The sequence below is a fragment of the Cynocephalus volans genome, chromosome 9 (genome assembly GCF_027409185.1).
Source record: "Cynocephalus volans isolate mCynVol1 chromosome 9, mCynVol1.pri, whole genome shotgun sequence".
NCBI lineage: Eukaryota > Metazoa > Chordata > Mammalia > Dermoptera > Cynocephalidae > Cynocephalus > Cynocephalus volans.
The window spans coordinates 57,984,543-58,008,500 of record NC_084468.1 but is presented as its reverse complement, the minus strand read 5'-3'; the positions used below and the strand labels follow the sequence as shown (position 1 = coordinate 58,008,500).

General features: G+C 34.9%; 1 protein-coding gene across 1 annotated transcript in view; it reads left to right on the top strand.

Moving 5' to 3' along the window:
• Positions 1-8,258: 8,258 nt before the first annotated feature.
• Positions 8,259-23,958, top strand: part of LOC134385706 (transmembrane protease serine 11D-like) — a gene marked incomplete at its 5' end in the record, with an annotated part of 33,699 nt that continues 17,999 nt past the window's right edge. Inside the window, 3 exons of the mRNA XM_063107438.1 lie at positions 8,259-8,385; positions 10,484-10,602; positions 19,529-19,596. Of these exons, the coding sequence (XP_062963508.1) occupies positions 8,259-8,385; positions 10,484-10,602; positions 19,529-19,596 (314 nt within the window). The remainder of the gene's footprint in view (positions 8,386-10,483; positions 10,603-19,528; positions 19,597-23,958) is intronic.

Genomic DNA, 23,958 nt, shown 5'->3' with positions numbered 1-23,958 from the left:
CAGCATGAAGTCCTTAGTGCGTGATCAATGTAGTGCCAGAGATGTGTAGCTTGTGCCAAGACCATCTTATTTAATTAGATATTTTCTTCTTCTTCTTCTTCTTTTTTTTTTTTTTTTTTTGCCAAGGAAGGGAAAGTTGCTACAAAAGGAGCACACATTTGCAAAATAGCCAGTAATAATAAGGGCTCAGCCTATTGGTGGGGAAAGTCTGTCTAAAATTAAACCTTTAACCATGGTCTCATTATACCATGCCCTAAGTACCTGAAATAACCAACTATTGATTGATGGTTTAATACAATAGGTGTGGTCTCGCTATCAAGTCTTTAAATAACTACACACCCAGCACCAAGCATGAGTAATTATTTGTTGTTTTCATTCATTTGACTACCAATGTCTCTTTAAGAATTAGCAGAGGTTAATAAAAGTACAGACTAAATTTCATATTTCTTTCTTTTCTATTTGTAAACTACAGTAAAGTTTCATTTTCCTTGGGTCATGGATCAATGCATTTTTCATCTCATATGCAAAATAATTTCACTGAGGATAATGGTGAAATCATATGCTTGTAAATATTACTTGATGGCTGCCTAAATTTTATGTAAAGTATAAAAATTGATATATTTATTATATATTTATATGAGTATATATATGCAATCATAATTGCCAAGTAGTCTACTTATTACTAGATACCTAAGGCTATGATAATGGGAAATTCTTTGTGAAATCAAATTCATGTGTGTCTGCATATATACTAAGAGATTTACATTGTAAGTCTATATTTTTTAAGCCAAAGGTAGTGAAATGAGTTGGTTTCACACACTCTTTTTCAAAGCTTTAAATACTACCTCTAAGATAATGACTTCAAAAAGGATACCTTCTGTCCCAAGATTTTTGCTCAGCCTAGAGCCACCTTTCCATCTGACTGCTAGGAATTAACACAAAAATACTACCAGTTACTAAAATTAAATATTATTAAAACATCACCAAAGAATCAAATTGTCTACTTCATGTGACTAATATAACAAATCCCCAGTCATTCACACTCAGTCCCTAAATTCTCATCTTGAACTGTTGCTATTGCCCCAGCACTGCATCCTCTACCAGATAATGGTACTAATTTTCCATCCTGGATGTTTCCGTCAACCCTTCCCTTTTCACTCCCACAGACCTACATGGACCTAGGCCCTCCTATTTCATTGATGGATTAATAAATTAGTCTCTGCAATGAGAATGGGAATTTATAGTCAAGGAGCAGTGTGAGGATCAGTAGATGGGAAATTACTAAGAGAAAACATCAGGGGTGAAGGAGATTCTGGCTAACCCAACCTAACAGGACTCTTGGTGAAGACAGGCCAGGGCGATCAGACATCACCTGGGGGATGATCAAGGATGAGGAACCTGATCAGATATTGAGGATGATCAGATATCAAGGATGGAGGGTCTTGCCAAACTGACTTAGTAGGGTTCTTTCCTAAAGCTGGATTTTGGAAGAAAGTACACAGATGGGCCTAGCAGAAGATTTAGAAGCTTGGTTAACATTTGACCAAGTGAAGAATCTTTGTCGCTTCTTTAGCCTTTTATAGTTTATATAGCATGCATGTTACCTGCTTTAATTCTCACAAATAATCCTGTGCAGTGGGTGTTGCTGTCACCGTCTTGGGGAAGTGAGACTCCACCATGGTAAAATGACTCATCTAAAATCACTCAACAGTTACTGGAATAACAATCTTCACTTCTAGAGATCCTATTATTATACTTCAGTTGCCCCTATAATAATGCTTTAAATTATGGTGAACTTACAAATCATTATCATATACACTGTTTTTTAGAATTATTTTTGGATGGGGAGGGTATTGTTTCGCCCATTTTAAAAATAAAAATCTGGAGCTTGGAGTAGTTATGACTTATGTAAGATCTCATAGCTTATATTTGACGGAGAGAGTACTTGAATCCACATATCCTAACTCTAGTCTAGTTCTCTTTCCACATCCCCTTAGAAGTTCCTTACAATGCAAGAATTCAACACTGCGCTCACACAGCGAGACAGACACAGCTATGCTCTCGGGCTGCTGTGATTCCATCGAGGAGTCAGAGAGAGCCAAGAAGCACGCAGGTTGTGATGGGTGCCCTAAAAGAAAGCACAAGGGGCTGTGAACAAGAATGATGAGAGAGAGACAGAGAGAGAGAGAGAGATCTGCTTTAGTAAAACAGCTGGAGAATGCCCTCAGGGGAGGTGACATCAGACCCAAAGGGAAAGGAGTCAGGGAGGGGTGCACCAGGCAGAGGGAACAGCATGTGAAAAGACTCTGAGGTGCAGAAGACCTTTGCACCCTTATGGAACTGAAATGACACCAGTGAGGTTGGTGAATGAGCAGAGTGAGATGGAGAATGAGGAGAGGTAAAGATGGGCACATTTACAGAGGACTGTGTGGAGAAATGGAGATTCATGGGGCATCTGGACGCTGCCCCATGCTGTCATCTCCCCAGCAGCTCAGAGAAAGTTGCTTTGCCAAGAATTTAAGGAGACACTCTCTGTAGAAGAGAGTCTCTGTTTTAGTCAGAAAATGTTAGGTGACCTATTTGCCATTCTAAGAAGCCTCTCTCCTTCCAATTCTAAAATATTGTGACACATATCCTTTACACTGCTGGCTGTCCTTAATTAATTCAAGGTGGCATAACTAGGGCATCATGAGAGCACAAGACTGTGTGCAGAATCCAGAAGGGATGAAGAGATAAAATGATCGGCTGAAAGGAGTTCTGTGGCTTTAAGGAAACTTCTGGAAATACCTCTAAATAAATATTCATTAACTGCCCTAGAAAATAAAAATAAAAATAAAAAATAAACACTGTGCTCGGAAGTTTAAAGTCAATTAAGGAATCTTTTGTATCTCCGGTTCTCCATTTCAAAGACATGACTGATATTAGAACAAAGGAAATCTCAAAAACAAGAATTGATCGTGTTTTAATGAGAAAAAAAATAATGTCTTACTTACTGCAGGAACATTAAGCAAAAGAGTATATTACAAAACTGGAACTATTTTTCAACTTGGCAGGGTTCAAATAATTAAGATTTATTTATGCTGTGGAAAAGCATAATCTGCAATCTTTTCCTTTTCTAATAATTGTTTAATGCAGCCTAAAACATATCCTCAAGCACTATAATCCAGTAAAAATATGTTTCTTTAAGTCAGGTAGTAATTGCTGTAAATCTTCTTGAAATATGTTTCAATAATATGCTACTAATAATAATACACTGGAGAAGGACACCCAAGAACTTCCAGTGTATGAGAATAATTTCTTCAAGCTTGGAACTAATTAGACCAAGTATGGGTAGAGCATCAATAGGGAAGACGTTTCTTTTTCTCCTAGCAGAAAAGATGGATTTTTTCTATTGTGGCCACATCCCTTCATGGGGTTCACTCTGTGACCTAGGTCTGTTTAAAAGAACTTGAGCTCCAAGATGTAGCCTAAGTCCTAGGAAAGATAAAACTTAACTAGTCCATGAAGCAATTGAGTTCACACTCTTAGGCTCATTGGCAGCAGGTTCTCATGCACCATCATCAACTCCCCTTGCTTCAACTACTGCACGCATATGTACATGCATACATACGTACATGCACACATACAGTCATACCTATTAATCGCATGTCCATGTCAATTTGCAATCTCTATAAGAAGAATTTTAATCCTATGTTGGCTTTCCATATAAGTAGCAGATTCCAAAACTCAACACATCATTTAAGGGCTGCTATCTACAGATGTACAGTTTGTGTGATGCACAAAAATATGTGGCGCAGGGGAAGACTGGGACCTGAGATGGAGCCTATGCTCCCTGCAGAGCTGTCTGCCCCAGTGGGGAACTGCATGCATCCCAGAAGCATACTTTTATAATTCTCTGTCCCCTAAAGGAGATGCCCTTTCCTAATTCTCACAAAAACATTTGATAGGCTGGCTCAGGTCCCTCACCACTTGCTTAGCCTCTGTATCCTCAAGGAGTACAAAGTGACTTACATCCTCAAGGAATATAAACTTATTTCAATGTTACCCAAGATAAAAATAAATGGGAAAATAAGTCATTGAATTAAAAGAAAATCATGTAGTGCATTCCAAAGATACACACTCACAGTGCTTTGGATTTGTGATTCAAGAACAGGATTCTTCCATATGAACCCAGAGTTTTCAGAATACAGCACGGTTTAACAGAACAAATGTATTCGAGAAGTCAAGACTATGGGATTGACTTAAACTCTGCCATCAGGTTGTGCAATCCCGAATAATATTCTGTGTCTCTCTTTCCTTTTACAGTGTACCTAAGTTTATCAAGAAGAAAAAAAAATTTTTTAATAAATAAAAGGGTTCTCCTAGATCATTAATTTGCTAAAAATAGAAGACAGGGATCCCTTTTTCCCACCCCAGTTTCAAACAGGGAAGCTACTTTATTTTCATCTGTTTTACATTATTGGCCTTCCAAGCAAGACTTTGTCTGAAAGAAATGTTCGACTTAAAAAAAAAAAAATTAAAACATTGAATCGGATAGTCTACTGCCTGCCTAGAGTTAATGAGACTGACTAAAATAGAGTAAGTGCCTTTACTTTAAAATTATTTCTCATATTCTTCATAACTCCAACACAATATAAAACACACACATATATAAACAAACAAACAATATATGTGTTTGTATATCCTGTAATACAAAGTCCGTAAAAATATTTTTGAACATTCCACTTTTTAATATCAACAATAAGGTAGTAAGTATGATAGAAATTAATAGTAACATGGTAACTAGCAGAAAATCTCCTGTCTGATGTAAACATTTGCAATTTGAACTTGAAAGGCCTGGATTCATATTCCAGCTCTGTCACTTACTAGCTGAGTAACTTAATCTCTAAGCCTCTGTTTCTTCATCTGTAAACTAGGGTTTTTACTAGGATTACATGAGATGATGTAGAAAAGCTCAGCACAGTGCCAGGTACATGGTAAGCATTTAATAGATAGTAGAGATTATTCTCTGATCTATTTTTTTATTTTGTCAACATTCAAAACAAGAATGCAGAGTGTGTAATGTGAGATCCTGACTCAGGCACTTCAACCACTGTTCCCTCTACCTAGAACATTCTTCTCCTGGTGTCTTCATAGCTGGCTCACTCACCTCCTTCTGGTCTTTACTCAAATGTCACCACCTCGGCAAGGTCTTTTCTGGACACTCTATCAAGATTTTTGCACCCCATACACACTACTTTTCCCACCTCCCTGCTGTTTCCCTTATTTTATTTATTTATCGTACTCATTTCTACCTCCCCTTCTCCCACCATTACAGCTGGGTCTTAGTCTGTTTAAGCTGCTGTAACAGAACAGCATAGACTAGGTGGCTTACAAACAACAGAAATTTATTTTTCACAGTTCTGGAAGCTGGAAAGTCCAAGATCAAAGTACCAGCAGATTCAGTGTCTGGTGAGGGCTGGCTCTCTGTTTCGTAAACGGTCATCTTCTTACTGTAACCTCACACAGAAATAGGGTGAGGGATCTCTCTGGGGTCTCTTTCATAAGAGTATTAATCCCATTCATGATAGCCTTGCTTTTATGACCAAACGACTTACTCTCAAACATGAACAATGCCTGACACATAGGCTTTCACAATACAAGTGTAGAAAGATAAGTTTTCCAATATTTATGAAATTTTTCTAAGTCAATAAAAGAGAGAGGGAAGCTGCTTAAACATGTCACAACTGAATACTTGTTTTGTTGTTTAAATGCAAACACTAAAAATCTCACTGATCAGGACCTTGCTTTAAAATAAAATATTTTCTTGCACAGATTTCCATTGAATAATGGGCCAAAATTCAAAAAGTCTTTGCAAACATGTTTTCTGTAATAGTTTACAAAGTAAATATTGTGGACAGTTTAGTTCATGTTAGCATAAGCTTTATAATCAGCAAATTGCACTGACAAGAGAGCAGATATTTCTTCAGCTGTTTCTATAGGGCGTAACAAACCATTCTTATGTAATTAATTATGGCTTGTGAGATTAAGGTAATTTGGGCTCCACACCCTTTGTTTATTGAGTCATAAGTCTCATGGTGCTTTTCAGTCATTGAGTTAAGATGTTTTCCGTGAACTGAAAGCAAAGTTGGATCTAAAGTCATTCCCAAGGGAAGCTCATCCAAGGTAAAGCATACGTTGTCTCCGGCCTTTGGTTTTTGTTTTGGGGAGTTTTTGGCCGCCAACTTAATCCTTGTTTTTCAGTGCTTCCAGCTTCACAGTTATATAGATCTTGACACATTAGTTCATTTCTGAAAATACAGTTAATCCTTAATTGTTGCAGGGAGAATTCACCAATCGCAGACTTATTTAGCCTTTTGGGTTTACCTTTGCCTTCAATTCTGTCTGATTTTGACTCTTCCACTACTCAGCATCCACTGATATTTACCAAAATCACAATTGCGAAACACTGTGTTTGTGATCACATTTAACTGGCACAAGAACACCATGAGATAACAAATGAGTAAACTGAGGCTCAAAAAGTTAACAAAAGTAAAAGCGCCAGTTTCCTCTAACTCAAAATTACTGCAGTAGTGGATCTCAAATGCTGGATGCGGGACCAGTGTCAGTGAAAGTCAGTTTTCACTAGTGTAGCAAAATGAACAAATAAGACTAACGTAGTAAAAAGACACCATACAGTTAAAGCTGTATTATTTATCTTTTTTATTATTCTGAGGTTATCTTTTTTCTATTTCATGTACCCAAATGTCTTTTTATTAAGTTATCATGCTTGAATAGGGTTAATTTTTGTAATTTACAGTGTGTTTATTCAACAAAAATTGAAAGTTGGCAAATCTATATCCAACTCCAACAACCTCCTGAAATGTTACTGGTCCCAGAGCCACAGCAGACAATGTGAAGGTGGTACCCTGCAAAATACCAGGAGATGCCCTTTTATAGGTCTGTGTGTTGGGTAGAATCCAAACACCAGGCAACCCTGCTGTGAAATCTAAATGTCTGGGAACCACTGACCCTCAGACATTTTCTTCTCATTTATACCAGAATGTTGGCAAAAACAAAATAGAAAAAAAAATGAAAGCCAGACTAGAATCTGGCTAAATGTAGCTGCCTCTCAGCCCTATTAAGACTTTTAAATCTGAAACATGTCCAAGAGTTAATACACGCAACAAATATTTACAAATATCATAAATGTTTATAAAACACCTATATACACCAGGCATTCTATAAGGTGTCAGAAACATAAGCACGAAAATTGTCTTTATTCTCAAGCTGCCCACAGCTTGTGAATAGCCCAAGGAACTAGAAATATAAACCTTTATAAAGCCTAACATAACCTCATTCAATCTTTAAAACAGACTTGTGAGGTATGTACTGTTATTCCCAATTTTCAGATAAAGAAACTCTAAGATAAATGACAATATGATCTCTAGGTAAACAAGGGGTACAACTGGAATTCACACTCAGCTCCTCTGGTGACCCCCAGGGTGAGTGTGTGTAAACGTGTGTCTGGTGGAGTGAGGGAGGCAGTGACTAAGATAGTTCCTGGGCTGTACGCCTAATATAATACAGATATTGTTTTAATACAAATCTATTGGCTTAACACTGCAGCTGACAAATTCATGGGGGTGCAGGGGGAATGATAAATCACATAAATCCTAATCTGTTGGAGTTCTAATTCATTTCAGGTGCTTGCTACTCTCCTGGTTCCCAGCTCTCTGCCTCTGCCCACATCCCTGTATTTAATAATATGGAGAATATTTAAGAATATGGAAAATACTGCTCTGACTCCCTCCTAACCCCATCCCTGCTTCTTTACCCTCCTCCGCTCTTCTACCCACCCAAAATGACCTCTCTTCAGTGCATCCCCGGGGAAGGTGCCCAAGTAAGGGAGATTACTACAGTAGTGTCCAGTGTAGGATCTTGGAAGGTGGTGCGGTGAAACAGAACACAATTTGTCGTTATTCTTGAAACGTTTATCAATTGGCAGAAGAAGGGAAAGCAATTCCAAGACGTAGGTCAGATTTCCTTATTCTCCATCTACTTAAATGTCAATGGCTTTGTACTGAAAAAACCTTGAAAGAAAAAAAAAGACTAAAGAGAGACTTTTTCAGTCCAGGTTCATTTCTAGGACCATATTCCTTATAAACAGAGCCATGTGCAAGCTAATAGACTGAGAAAGAAAGAAGGCGATCATGAACTCTGAAACGATGGTTTCTCTGAGTGAAATGAGTGATCTTCTTTGATCTTTTTCTCTTGTTCTAAGGCCAGCAAGGGTGTCAACAACTTCAAGATTCCTGAATCCATGGGTAGTAGGCTTCATTGTCATCATAGGGGTGGTGATCCTGGCGGTGATCATAGGTCTACTTGTTTACTTTTTGGCTTTTGGTAAGTACCAGAAGATTATTACTTTGCAGACTAAATAACTAAATATACTTACAGATTAAAAATTTGGTATTCTCTCTTTTATTGCTACCTTTATTTTTTAATCTAATATGATTATATGACTTACTTAAAATTCTTCCCTAAATATGCATTCTTATTTATATTTCTCTCAATCAGTATTTTTTCTTTTTTTGGCCATTTTTAGTACACCAAACATACTTAAATCTCTTGATTCTTTTCTGATGCTAAAATCTGCCAATCTCGTTTTTCATTAATACCTTGATTTCCTTCTTTATCTAATAACCTGATAAAATCATAAAAAAGAAATAGTGCAAAGAACTTCAAGTTTCAACATCCAAAATTTGGATGTACCTAAGTTTTTATTAATACATGTTCTTTCTCCCAAAAACACAATCTTACAATCAGAACAGTTATGAAGATCAGGAGATAAACTTGCATTTGAGAACTAGTAAAAGGTAAAGCCAAACTTTTAAAAAGATTATGTTATTTTATTGTTTGTTTCTCTTATCTGCTTAATACCTTATGATTATGTCACCCAAAAAATTAGAAAACATGAATGAGAAAAAATAACATAAAGAATATACATACCCTGTTCATTCATAAATAAATTTCCTTAAAATCTCAGTGAACATTCTTCCAGATATTTTCATGTAGATGTGTAAAATATGTCAAATATTTAATATCATACATTATAATCTGTTTTTTTCACTTAAAATACACTTTGATGTTATTCTTATTTCAGATATAATTCTTTTGAATCATTTCAATCTTGTGTAGGGTTGTGCGAGTGGGTATGTGGTGTGTGTGAGTGTGGAGAGAAAAGGAAAGAGAGAAGATAATTTATAGTATGTCCTATTGTAAAAGAACAAAAATGTGCAAAGGCTGTGCAAAGGCTGAAATACACTTAATTGTGCAATAATACTACCAACATTAGAAAAACAGTAAAGAGGGCCGAGCCCGTGGTGCACTCAGTAGAGTGCTGCGCTGGGAGCGCAGCGACGCTCCCGCCGCGGGTTCGGATCCTATATAGGAATGACCGGTGCACTCACTGGCTGAGTGCCGGTCACGAAAAAACGACAAAAAAAAAAAAGAAAAACAGTAAAGAGGAATAATCATTTCATCCAACCAAATGTAAAGGTTGTGGCTGCATTTTGTTTTTGATTGCATTTTGCTATCAAATCACCTGGAGTCAACCATCCCTAAGATGAACTACAGAGGTAGGAAAAAAGACATTGAGCTTCAGATCAAATTAATGAATTTTCACACAAACACAAAAAGGAGACATCTAGGTAAGTCCTCTTCAAACTTTGTCACAATCATCACTACGGCCCCCAAATAATTTGCCCCTTTACTGCAGAGGACCACCCTTTCCCCATTTCTTTGCAGAAGTTACATATATGAATGATCAAAAAAGAAAGCAGGGATTTTTCCTGAGATAGATTCTATTAGGTTATGTTCGTGTTCATAATGATTCTGTGTACAGGTATGTTTTAGAAATTTTTGTCTCCTTCACACAGAATATGTCTTCTGGAAGACCACTTTTGATGAAAATAATTCACATTGGACAACCAGATTAGATATCTTGTCAGAAGACTTATCTTCTAGCTTATTCCAGAAAGACTAATGTCAAATCACTAATTCCTCTATAAAATATTATTTGAAATAATTTTTAAAACTATTCAGATTACTTTGGGTTGTTTCTTAATGATAATAGTAGTGTATTATAGACATTCATTAATATTTCTCGAATTGAATGAATAAACCACAAATCTCCCTAAAATATAGTAAGAATGAAAATTTTAGTACTTATGAACAATTTTTAATTTCTCAAATAATAATCCTACCCTGATTTTCATACCTCTTTGACAGTTCTGGTTTTGCCAATCTTTTCAAAAACTAAAAGAAAATTAATAATTTCATTATATTTACATTTATATTGAGTATAAAGTTTTCTTTTCTCTCTTTTAAGGAAAGCAAATTTTTAAAAATTGTTTAACATAGCCTCCCATAATCATGAAAAAACTAAACAGTCAACTACTTAGTGAAGTGAGAGTGAGTCTGCCCTTCCCTTCTTTTCCAGATCAAAAAGCTTACTTTTACCGTAGCAGCTTTCAAATCCTGAATGTTAACTATAGTAAGCAGTTAGAGTCACCAGGTACACAAGAATGCAGAAATTTGAGTGAAAAAATCGAATCTATGGTAAGTTAATATTTGTTTGGTAAGTTAATATTTGTTTTTATTCTTTATTTCATTGTAAAAAGAATACAATAATAAAACCTAATGTTTTGTGATATATTTTCAATTGGTAGATGCTCTACATATATTTTCCTCCCTTAAGCAGTGAAAGATGTATTTCTCTGTGCTTTTTCCAAGTGAGTTTACTTGTATACTGGTTCTTCACATTTTCTTAAGTCGTGAGTGAGTAGTGTTAGAACGACCGTGAGTAAATATACATTTTATTTGATTATGACTTCAAAGACTAGAAGTCTACTATTTGTATAAATTAAGCATTGAGGTTGCTTTTTTAAAATCCTTTTCATTTTGTCCTCTTTCTTCTTTCCATATCCAACTAAACTTACAAGGCATTAGGTGATAAAAGACATGTTTACCAAGTCAGTAATAACACGGCTTAGACAACATCACGCTTTGGTTCAATGAGAAGTATAGACATTTGAACGGAAATGTTCAAAGCAAGCTTGGGCTCTCACTAGAAGAGGCCCACTGGCTGCCTGCCAGGAAACCTCATGAGTGGAAACATCAGTGTTATCACATCATCACAGACTCCCAGGGTCTGACCTCCAGCCTTGCAGAGTCAGACTTGCTCTCCCGACTCAGAGTTGCTCACTCACCCTTACCTTTTTTAAAAGAGTCCTATGAATATAAATTAATCCAATAGTCCTAAAACTTTAGCATGTAAAAGAATCACCTGACAGCCTTGTTAAGACACAGATTTCTGGGCCCCAACATCAGAGTTTCTTATCCAATAGGTCTGGGTCAGCCCAAGAACTTTCATTTCTAACACATTCCCAAGTGATGTTCATGCTAATAGTTCAGGGACCACACTTTGAGATCCACTGAGTTAAACTATAATGAGAACTACCATGACTGGGGGCTGAATCATCATGACACCTTGTTTTCCTATAGGCAAGCATTATTGGAACTAAGTTATGAGAAGACTACTTGTGGGCATGGAATAGAGCAAAATTCCATTATCAAATGTTTAATCAAATCACAATGAATAGCTGAATTAGACAGATTTAGGAAGAGAATCTAGGCCAGGAGGCAGAGTGAGAGTTAACACTGGGGAATATAAGTTTATTATGTCAGAAGAAGGAGCCTCCTATTATTTCAATAAACACTTATTAAACATCAACCTGCAAAATGTTGGGTACTTACAGAAAAGGAGTAGATATGGATCCTTCCCTCCTGGAGCTTAGGCTAACATGGAAGATTAAACAAGTCTACAAATACTTATAATACAAAATACATAGTGGGTATGTGGTATGAGTTTGTAGTGAGGAGATATGAAAGGGGGATTAATCATATCCAACCATGGAAACCAGACACTGCTTCTTGTAAAAGATGACTTCAGGTTGCCTGTGAAAATTTGTAGGGCACACAATGGCTAAAACATGAGCCAGAGCATAGATGTGAGAAGGTGCTTAGCTAACAAGTTTGGATTTTATTTTGTAGGCAAAGTCTGAAGCTAGAGGTAACATGATGGAAACAGGCTCTGACAGATTCATGTTCAGAGGTGTATAAATTAAATTAGAAAGAGATGAGTCCATGCACAGTAAGACTAGTTAGAAGCTAATTACAGTGGTCCAGAAAAAGCCAAGGGATTAAAACCCTGAATTCGAGAACATTCTAGAAAATGTGGAAATGCAGTTAAAACTTCGTCTTGGGCTCACCAATGCAAACCTCCTGTCCTACTCACTACTTTCTCTTCTTGACCTGTTAGAAATGCACAGGAATATTTAGTTATATCATTTGTACCATGAGATCCCATCATTTGGTGTTCAAACCAATAGACATTCCAGAATTTCTTGATGAAGTTGTTAAAGGTACAAACCCTCAGGAAGCTAGTCTGAGGACAGTTCTTATAATGAAGTCCTCACATCCACACAAAGATGTCTTGTAATGTTTCAGCTGTGCACCCAGCTTAGTACAGGAAGCAAACCAGAACAATGTGCACTGAGAGACATCCAGCTTCATTATGGAAAATTAGGACCCAGCTATTCATCATTACAGCAAGATGCCAGAGATGTCCTCAGCTCTATTGCGGTCACTCAGTCCTGCTAGAACAGATCAGATATGTTAGGTCAGCTCAACCATAACAGAACACATGTAAAATTGCAAAAGGCTAATTTGGAGAGAAATGGCATAAAGCAAAACATATATTCAGCAATATGAAAAGACGTGAACTAAATTAAAAATATGTCATAGAAGTATTTAAGTATCAATGGATTTAGAAATATATCATTTAAAATAACTAAACAGTATTACAGTATATATATGTACAATATTTTATCTAACTAGTTCTTTATTGACAGGTATTTAAATTGTTTCCAGTTTTTCACTAGTATATTCAACATTCTGATGACCACCCTTGTTCATACATCCTTGCACACTTGAGTGATTATATACTTAGTATATATTCCTAGAGGAAAATTACCAGATTATAGGGTCTATGCATTTTTTATTTCCTCTAGAATTTTTTTATTTTTTCTTTATTTTTCAAAAAGATTTTGAGAAATATTTTAGATTTACAGAAAAATTCTTACATTATGATAGTACATTTGTTACAATTAATGAACCAATATTGATCCATTGTTAATAACTAAATTCCACACTTTATTTAGATTTCTGTAGTTTTTACATAATATTCTTTTCTGTTTCAGGCTCCCGTCCAGAATACATTACATTTAGTTGTCGTGTCTCCTTAGGCTCTTGTAGACTGTGTCAGCTTCTCAAATTGTCCTTGTTTATGACAACCTTAACAGTTTTGAGGACTACTCATCAAGTATTTTGTAGAATGTCCCACAATTTGGGTTTTTCAGATGTTTTTCTCATGTTTAAACTGGGATTACGAATTTGGGGGTGGCTGATGTAGACAAAAAGTATCATTTTCATTACATTACATCAAGGGGGTACATATTATCAACTTATCACTGTTGACCTCAATCACCTGACTGAGGTAGTATTTGTCAGATTTCTACACTATAAAGTTACTCCTCCCCTTTTCCATTGTATAATCTTTGCAAAGATGTCACCATGTACAGCCACATGTAAGGAGTTAGAGGAGTGGAGTGAATATTTGAAGAATATCTGAAATTTTCTACTTGACTATTCTCCCCATGTATTTATTTATTCAACTATTTATTGGTACAAGAGTACTTCAAAAGTTCATGGAAATATTCACTTCATCTTTTAATTCTATTTTTTCCATGAACTTTTTTTTCCCATTATTTAAAAATTTTAACTTGTCCATATAAATTGTAGTCGATTTTCATGACCCTTTACCTGTTCCTCTTCCCGCCTCCCTCTCTCCCCTCCCTCTCACTTCATGTCTGTTCACTTGTCTTAATCCATGAACTTTTTGAAGTACTCTTGTATCAGTATTCTGGTCTGTGCATTTAAAGCATTTACTTTAATTTCTAGATTGCACTCCAGAAGTGCACCAGTTTACATTCTCACCAGCAGTATATAAATATACATAATTATGCTTATTTCCCCACAGCATTGACAGTAGGTGTTGTAAGTCTTATCTAATTGTTGTTAATCCAATAGACCTTACTATTATTTTGATTTGCATTTCTTTAATTACTAGTGAGATTTAATCTGTCTCCATACACTAACGTTATTTTTATAATTTGATTTGGGAATTCCCTGTTCATGACCTTGTCCCTTTTTTTTATTGGAACACTTTGTCTTTTTTTAATATAAAAGCACATTTTCTTTTTTACGTAAATTTGAAAAACAACTTCTTTGATTATTACAATATTAAAATTTGTGTCATTTATGTTATACATATTTTTCTAATAAGTGATTTAACTTCCAATCTTGTTTATAATGGAGAGTATTTTTATGCCAAATATAAGATTTAATTTTTTATGTAGCCAAAATTTTCAATCCTTTTTATGATTTTTCACTTTTGTGACGAGTTAAAAATGGCTTTCTCCACTGCAAATATTCCTTTAAATGTTCACTCACATTTTCTATTTCTGTTTTTATTACTTCAGTTTCTATAATTTGATCTTTGATTCATCTGAAATTTTTATTAGAGATTCAACTTTTCCCAAAAAATAACTAGGTGATGATCCCAAAACAGTGTGTTAAATAGTGCAATTGATATATTTGTCATGTCACCTTGACTATATGCTAAATTCCTTCTTTTCATTTTTCTGTACTCTACTCTCTTTCACGATTAATCTTTGCCTGTACCACTACCAGACTACTTAGAGTACAGTGGCTTGATAATATATTTAATATTTCAAGATTTACCTTTAAATTATTCTGATATACAATTTCCCTAATATTATATATGTATTATTCTGTAGAAGCACTTTGAACATTTAAGACATTATATGAATAAAACTCTAATATAGTGCTTTATAGTTTACAAAGTACCTTCACATATATTACCTAACTTCATCTCATAATAGTCATATAACTTAATAAACCATTTGTATAGACAGATAAGTCCATGGTAGCAGGGACTCTCTCTTTTCCCTCACCATTGTATTCCAATACCTGACAGAAAGGGGATGGAACATAAGAGATGCTCAAAGACTGTTCTTGAATTTGTGAATAAATGAATGAGGCCATTCAGAAATAATGAAAGCACCTGTTTCCAAAATACATGTATCAAAACTCTGAGTGCATTCTGATTAAATAGGTCTCTCCAAATAAAACAGAGACTTCAATCAGCATTTATACCTGGGATTAACTGAACCATTAAAACTCTCCTTTGCTATCAGGGGTGATATTGCAACAAATGTCTGCAAACAATTTTTTTAAAAAATATACCTAATGACATTCCCATAAACAAACTAGGACACAGGAAGAGAAAGCAATATTAATTTGAAATTAATAATCTTATCATGTCACTTTATAACATCAGAGCTTTGGGGTAAAATTCATTTCAGTTATACCCATTTAATAAGAACTGATTGCTGCCTAATGCCTAAAAGAAAATTAGCACATACTACTAAGTGTTTGTTGGAGGAATGAATAAATGATGCATTCTTTCTGTCAGTTCCTGTGCTAAGTCCTAGGAACAAAAAATAAAGACATGATTACAGTCAAGGTGGAACTCACAATGGTTTCCAAAATGTGGATGTTCATACCAGGCAGGACCAACAATTCACTGGAGTGATGGAAGAAAATACTCGAACATCACTCTGCATATATTTTTCTCCTTGTAAAAAAAAAAACAAAAAACGATTTTTAAGAAACAGAAGAGAAAGAAAGAAACTTAGCTTTGTTACTGCTTAACAAATGGATTGACACTGGCATCCTTGTTTGGTTTTATGTGAGATGGGTGCACACAGTGCGTGTGAAGATCTGAGGGGGAAGAGACAGTGACACAGTGGGGCTGACTAGGCTTCAGCACATCTTTACCTGCTCTCAGTAGATTTCAATAACGGGCAGTTTACAATTGGATTGAAAGATTTTTTTCGTCTAGTTCTGAAAGTAAACTTAACTTCCCAAAATCGACAAGGGAGGAATCCTGGCAAACAAAAACAAATTTAGAAACATGCAATTTGAAAATAACCCTAATATGCAAGCACAGTAACAAACAAGTAAATGAACAGTAAGATAATGTCAGAACTGACATCTCTCCTACTCGATTAGTGCCACATTACCAGATAAAGCCACACCAGTCAGTGGTATGCATCTTAGAAGATGTTTAATACATGCTACATGCATATACACACACATGCACACACCTGTCTTTTCAAGGTATAAGTATGAGAAATTAATCACTTTTGAAAAAAACTTATGCTATAGAGAGTAGACTTTGAAAATATGTTTAGTAATGTGTCCATTTCTAGGTGATTGGGTTTTCTTTTATTTTATTGGAAGTGATGCAAAATATGTTATCTATAAAAGTGCTCAGACATGCACATACAAAAATTGGGGGGGGAGATTAACTATCAAGTTTGTTGGATTTCGAACATATTTCTTTAAAAGTATATAAAATGCAACAACTTTTATTTTGTTTGCAAGGATAACCAATTGGCATTGGGGAAAATGGAAATTCACTTGTTGAATTTCAAGAAAACCTTTGCATTATGGGTGAGACTGATTTATTAAGTTCTGCCAATGATAAACAGTGTATTTGGAGTCACATAATTATATGAAAACTTTTTCAGTGCTTGAAACCAAGTATTGAAATTAAAATTAGAATCATTTCATCACAGTGTTTCAAAAATTATAAATTCTATCCAGTTATATTGGACCACTGAAAATATTATTATTAAAAACATGGAATAAAATAGCTAAGTGTTAGTTTTATAACTCAGCCTTCTAAAATATTTTAAATATTGTAAATATTTTATAATGTACTCTACTAGTAGTACAGTATTATAACATGAATATAATTTATAAGTAAATATACATGTTTTGGCTACTCATGTGTGAAATGTTTTACCTACAGGAATGCAAAATCAAAAAATTTGGAGACCATTGTAGTAATTTATAGATAATATTGCCACATATTTTATCTTTTCCTTAAAAACTGAGCATTCCAGATCCTCTGATTAAGCAGAAAAGAAAGCTTTAACTGGAGAGTGATTAAAATCACAAAACCGTTACTCTTATTATTCAGCTCATGAATAATGTTAACAAAACTACAACTATCAAGTAATAAGGCACTGAAGAAGGTGATTTATCTGACATATTCATAGGTAGCTATGACCTTCTTCCTCTGAAGATGAAAAATATGTGACAATAACAAACATTCTACGTGTTATGTTTTATCCTTTGTGTGGACTGTTCTATTAACAAATTTAATGATATTCACTTTGTTTGAATTTACTTAAACAATCATTAACTTACTTCAGTCTTTACTGATTATGAATATTATTAAGACAGGATTCTCAGCTATCCTAGAATACAAAAATAGTACTGTCACTCTCAATCAACAGGAAAATATAAAATAGTTTTCTCTTTTCTCATTGTGTACTTGATTTTTGTCCAATGTAATAAAAATTTCAAGAGTACAGTTTACAAAATCAAATGAAAGTAAATTCATTTGAGTAGATTAGTAATTTTGGACAGAGGGAAAAAGTCAAATGATTGAATGTAAGCTCAAGAAATGTAAATGCATAGCCTCTGTAAGTTGTAGTGGTCAACTGTGTACGGATAATTATTTTAGTACACTTTTGACTGCTCTTCTTTTACAGATGGAGAAATTGAGAAGAAGAAAGATTACACAGTTCATTAAAGTTCTTAACTCACCTATCTCTGTGTTCCCAACTGCCCTTTCCACTATTCCATTGGTATACTCCTCAAGCATCTGCTCACTGACGTTCTACCAAGCATTTGATAAGTTCTAATGAAAGAGTCAACAGCAACATTTTCATTCACTCTGTGAAATATGAACTCTTATACATGGGTCTCTCCTTTTATCCATGTACATGCATTTCAACCAATTAATCAATTTGCTTTCCTTATGTTGCTTATTATCTTAGTCCTCACTAAGTTTCCTCAACGTTTTCCATATAATGAACATATCAAAACTAAAATGGATCATTAACATTTTGGTCCAGTCCAGGCTGTGCCAGTGCAATGGAAAATCATGAATAAAATGTAATTACAAAAAACATTTACAATAAAGTTATTTAGCAATAACTTTAGCTTTATGTAAGTTTCTTTTACTTTTGTTAAAGTCAAGTAAAATTAAGTTATCTTATTAAAATACCTCTTGTATCATATTAATATATTAAAACCCATCCTTCTATATAGATAACTGAAATATAGCTCACCAAATAACAGCAATTGTTAATTCTAGATCACAGAATTTAGAGTGACTTTTTACTTTCTTCTTAATACTTACTACTTATTTCTTGAATTTTTTTTAAAAAGAACATGAATTATCTTGATAAAACCAATAGTCTCATTATTCTTAAAAAGTTCAGGGCCTCTCTGGAAAAAAAAAACTATCATTTTGTCAAACAGCTGATTGGTCTAATATCAAACAGCCTAGAAGAATGGATATCGAAAAAGTAAGATATATTGTAGTATAATCGAGACCGCATAAACTTCAGTCTCAAGAAGAACTGGCTTCAAACGTGGCTTAATGTAATATACAGTATGCTACTTAATTCCCCATCTTCACTTCTTCATGTCCACATCCACCTGGGTACATCCTCACAGTACAAGGCAATGTACCCCATCCTCCACTATGACACCACAATATATCCGACCCTGCATCTCAGAAACTGTGCCAGTCACAGAAGCACTTCTGCTTGACTGTGAAGCTCAACTTTATACTTCAAGAGAACCATCCTTGTTGGGACTGAGCAATGATGCAGGGAGGTAGTTATGGGTAGGTCAAGAAATCACCAACCGATGCTAAAAATAATCTCCGATGCTTAGATGTGATTCAGAAATGACAAGGAAAGACTTCCCTTTGCTTCTTTTGCCCCTTCTCTTCTAGCTTTCCATTGCTACTCATTTTAATCTGGTTTAATCTGGTTTTACCCTTTTAAAAAACATTTGTTGAGAGATAACACATCATGATGCAACATGTGAGTAGCATCAGTGAACTTCCCTAGTGCTGGCTTGGCTCCTGTCCCAACCCCCTTAGTAACAGCCACCAAGTCATATAAAATAAGCTCTCATTGAGTAAAATATCTGCTGGGTTTAGAATTCCTTCCAGTGAAGACACATCCTGTTGAGTATTATCTCTGTGTAATAGATGAAGAAATAGGCACTGCATCAAAAGGTTACATAACGTGTCTGCATCAATCTCATGTGTTCTGTGATGGAACTGAACTGAACTGAACTGAAAACTTACATCTTTACTCCACATTAGCATAAGTTCCACGTTGCAAGGTTGGGAGAAAGGAGAGGAAGAACTATCATCACAGAGAGGTTTTTTCCTTTCTTTCTACAGATTAATGAAACATTCAAAAAATCAAGTTTAAGAAATGAGTTCGTCAGAGCTCGTGTTGTCAAACTGAGGTGAGTGGAACTATATCAAAAAATATAGAAGCATAGATGCAATTTGGTACATTTGGCTTTTGTTCACAGCATGAATAATGAATGACACATTCACACAATTTGTTGCAATATTATGAAAATTGTATCCTGAGCAGCTTTAAAAACAATGCCCTCTCCCCGCCACAAAAAAAACCCCCAATGTTGTATATGATCTATTTAGCTACTAATGTAAATAACCATATTACTTCAATTTTAGTGGGAGGAGGAGAAAAAGGTAAAGAGAAAGTTGGGGTGACGTTACAGTAGCAGGACCTTTTTATTGTACGAATCCAGTGGATGTCAGTCACAATCAAGTCTACATAAACAGTGCCTCCTGGAGTTGTACAATGCTGTGGTTGTGGTCATGGGTGTGTTTATTCAATATCAGGATGCTGTAAACAACATCAAAAGTGGCCTTTTGGTTTTATCTGCCTGGAATGCTATAATGAAAGGATGCCGTAGCCAAATCCAAGATTTATCTGTCATGGACTGATGATAGAAGGATAGTAGAAGGATTAGCAGCATGCTTGCTAGCTATTTGCCATTCCTGCCTTAGTTAAATAGGCACCCCGCTCATGTGATGTGATGAAATAGGCCCTCCCAACTAACATAGTCACCCATGCTGACCCTGCCCACATTGCTGAGTCCTTCAAATAATAAGCAAAAGTTCTTTGATAGGGAGAGGAATTCTACTAATTCTTTCTCAAATACTAACATCACAATGAAATCATTTTTTTCCTATTCTCTAGAGAGAGAAAAAAAAATATTTTTTCCTACATTCCAGTAGGTATGAAGCACTGGTCACATAAGTTTTGATGAGGAGTTAGAGAAGTAGAAAGAGTCCATGGGAAGGGTATTTTCCAAAATGAATTTTGGTAAATTCAGTGCACAGTCCCCTTAGTACTATTCTGTGAAAGTCTCTGTACTAGCCACTACTGCTCAAAAGTATAAGCCCTCAAAACTTGTAGAACTGAATGAGCTATCTACATTTTCCTTCCTTTTGTTTACTTCCCACTTACTGCTCAATCCACTGCATTCTGGCTTCTGACCACACCACAAAACACAAACTGCTCTTGCCAAGTTCCACAATGACACTCACATCACAAAATCAAAAGAATCCATGTCACTCCTCTTCTTGGGCTTCTCAACAGTGCTTAGCACTGTTGGCCTGTCACTCCTGATATAGTACCATCTCTTGGTTTCTAAGACCCTACACACACTGATTTTCCTCTTACCTTTCCTGCTACTCCTTCTAAATTTCCTTTGTTTGCTCTATTTCTTCTCTGTACATTCCTCAATGTTGTTGAGTGCCAGATTGTGCTGTAAGCTTTTCATTGTCTCAGTTCACATTCTCTCCTTTCAGTGGTGTCTGCGACTCATTTGCTGATTAGTCTCAAACTTGTGTCTCTAGCCAGACCTCTTTCATCTCTAGACATGAATCTAGACCATCGACTTAACATCATCACATGGACCTATCATTTCTCCCCACCAAATATGTTACTCTACTAGCTAGAGTACCTCTGCTCATTTCAATCAATGTCATCACCTTCAACCCAATTGCTAAGAAAAAAATCTGGGAGTCGTCTTTAATTTCTGCCTCTCCCTCAAACCCACACACCCAATGCCCTAATCCCCACAATTATATTTCCTGAATGTCTCCCAGCTCCATAACTTCTCTTCAAACACTCTGCCATCATCCATCTCTCTCCTGGACTATGAAGAATCTCCTAATCAGGCTCCGTGACTTCAGTCTTGCTCCACTCCACACTCGACATAGAAGCCAAAAAGAGATATTTTAGACAGAAATCTAAACATATTATTCTCTCAGCCAAATCCCTTCTACTGGCAACTCCTTACCCTTATTATACATCAGATTTTACATATCTAAATGTATATATTATATATCTGTACTAAGGATATATGCTTTCTTCATACACAAGGGTACTTCAAAAACTTCATAGAAATGGAGTTGAGATAATATGAATCTTTCCATAAACTTTTTGAAGAATCCTTATATATGCAATAAATATATGTATATGTATGTATATATATCTTTTTTTTGGTGGCTGGCCAGTATGGGGATCCAAACCCTTGACTTTATGTATACATATCTTGACACACACATATATATAAGATATGTATACTCACACATATATAAAAGACATATATATATATATTATACAGACATGTATATCAAGAATGTGTATACCAAGGTTTAGTAAGGCTTCCTTTACCTGACTACATGTTTAGAATTGTAATGTTTTCCTCGTGAATTGTTTCTTTTATCAAGGTATTACTCCTCTTTATTCCTAATTAATGTTTTTTATTCTTAAAATCTCTGTCAGTTATTAATATGGCTACATTGGCTTTCTTGTGATTAGTATTTACTTAAATATCTTTATCCACCCTTTAATTTTCAAAATGTGTGTCCTTATGGGCTAGGTGTTTCTTCTACAACAAGCAGACAACTAGATTTACATTTTTAGTGCATTCTATCTTTGCCTTTAACTGACAAGTTTAGCCAAGTTACATTTATTGTGCTGACATATTTGGGTTTATTTCTTCCATATTCTCTTGTGTTCTTTATCCTGCTTCTTTTATGCTTCTTTTTCTTACTCTCTTGTCTTCTTCTGGATAAATAGTTTTTCCTTATTTTCTTTTTTTCTTTCACTGGTTTAGAAGTTATACATTCTATTTCTCTTATTTTAGCTTTTATCCTTAACATTTAAACAAGGAGAGTTGACTTAACTCACTACCCTTCTTCAAACTAATACAGGAAACTTGGAACTCTTGTTCGTGTTATTATTAATGATGTTTTGGTTCCCTCTTACTTTTAATGTCTCCAAATTAGTCATTACAGTTATGACTTATACTGCCAATGCCTTTTTAGATTACCCATAGTTTGCCATTGTCTCTGTTTCCTATTTCTTCTTGTACCCCATATACTCTTTCTGGCTTTAATTTCCTTGTTACTGAAGTATTTTCTTTATAAATCCTTTCACAAGGGGATATGAATGACAAACTGTCTTTTTTGTTGTTATTTTGATCTAAAAGATGTCCTTATTTTAGACTCATTCTCAAATAATAATTTAGAATTGATATAAAATTCTAAGTTGATAGCTATTTTCTTTCAGCACTTTGAAGATATACTGCCTTTGAAGCATTTTGAAAATATACTGCCTTTTATTGTTGCTATTAAGAAATCTGTTAGCCAAAATGTTATTTGGGGGCTAGTCTTTTCTCTATTATTGTTTGAAAAATCTCCTCTTTGTCTTTGGAGTTCAGAGTTTTATTATGATGTATTTGTACGTAGATTTTCTTTTATTTAGCATACCATCGTGATGTGAAGCTTTACATCTTCATCAATTCTGGATAATTCTCACTATTTTTTCTAGTATTATTGCTCCTTTATTTTTTCTGTGCTCTTCTTTAGCATTGTTTTAGGGATACACTGAAGTTTCTCATTCTTTCATCTCTTCATCCATGATAGACTCTGTAATTTCTTCACCTCTATCTTTCAGTTAACTCATTTCTCCTCAGCTTTGAATGATATTCTGTGTAACCCATTTATTGAGTTTTCAAATTCAATGAATATGTTTTCCTATCTGCAAGCTCTTTTTGTTTCTTTTGAGAAATTCCCTGATGTTTTTCATAATATCCTCTACTTTTCTTATTATTATGATTCCTTCTTTCATGTTGCTAGACATGGAAGTTGTAATAATTTGCTCAGTGTCTGTTTCTCCATTTAAATTGCAAGTCCCATAAGAATGGCTACTGTGAATCTTGGTGAAAGCTAATTTCTGAAACTTAGATAGTACCTAGCACAAGGAGGTGCTTATTTAACATTTGTGAAATAAGTATTACATTAGTATCTGGAGTAAATATTAATTGAGAACTGGCAATTGAGATGAAAGGAGAAAACCAAGAGTAATATAAGAGCATCAAAACCAAATTTACCTAATGCATAATTTCTGAAAAGAGGATAGCCAATGTCAGGTGGAAGAAGTGGTGTATGTGGCAATTTACATAAAGAAAGTGGATATTATTTAGGTTTTAGACAATCAGAATCTTCAAGTTATCAAGATTCATTGTGAGAAATACCTGTGGTTTACTGAAGTAAGAGAGAAAAAATATCTTAACATCTGACTACAAAAGTTAAAATTTGTTGATATAGCGACATGAATGGGTCTAGGTACGAGAAAATTAACTTGAGTGTCTAACTCACATAAATTAGAAACCTCATCACTTTATAAGTTTGAGGAGATGAGGGTTTTTTTTAAGATTGGTGAAGTCTAGTGCTGCTGTAAATATGGGAGTGCAGATATCTCTTCAAAAGACTGATTT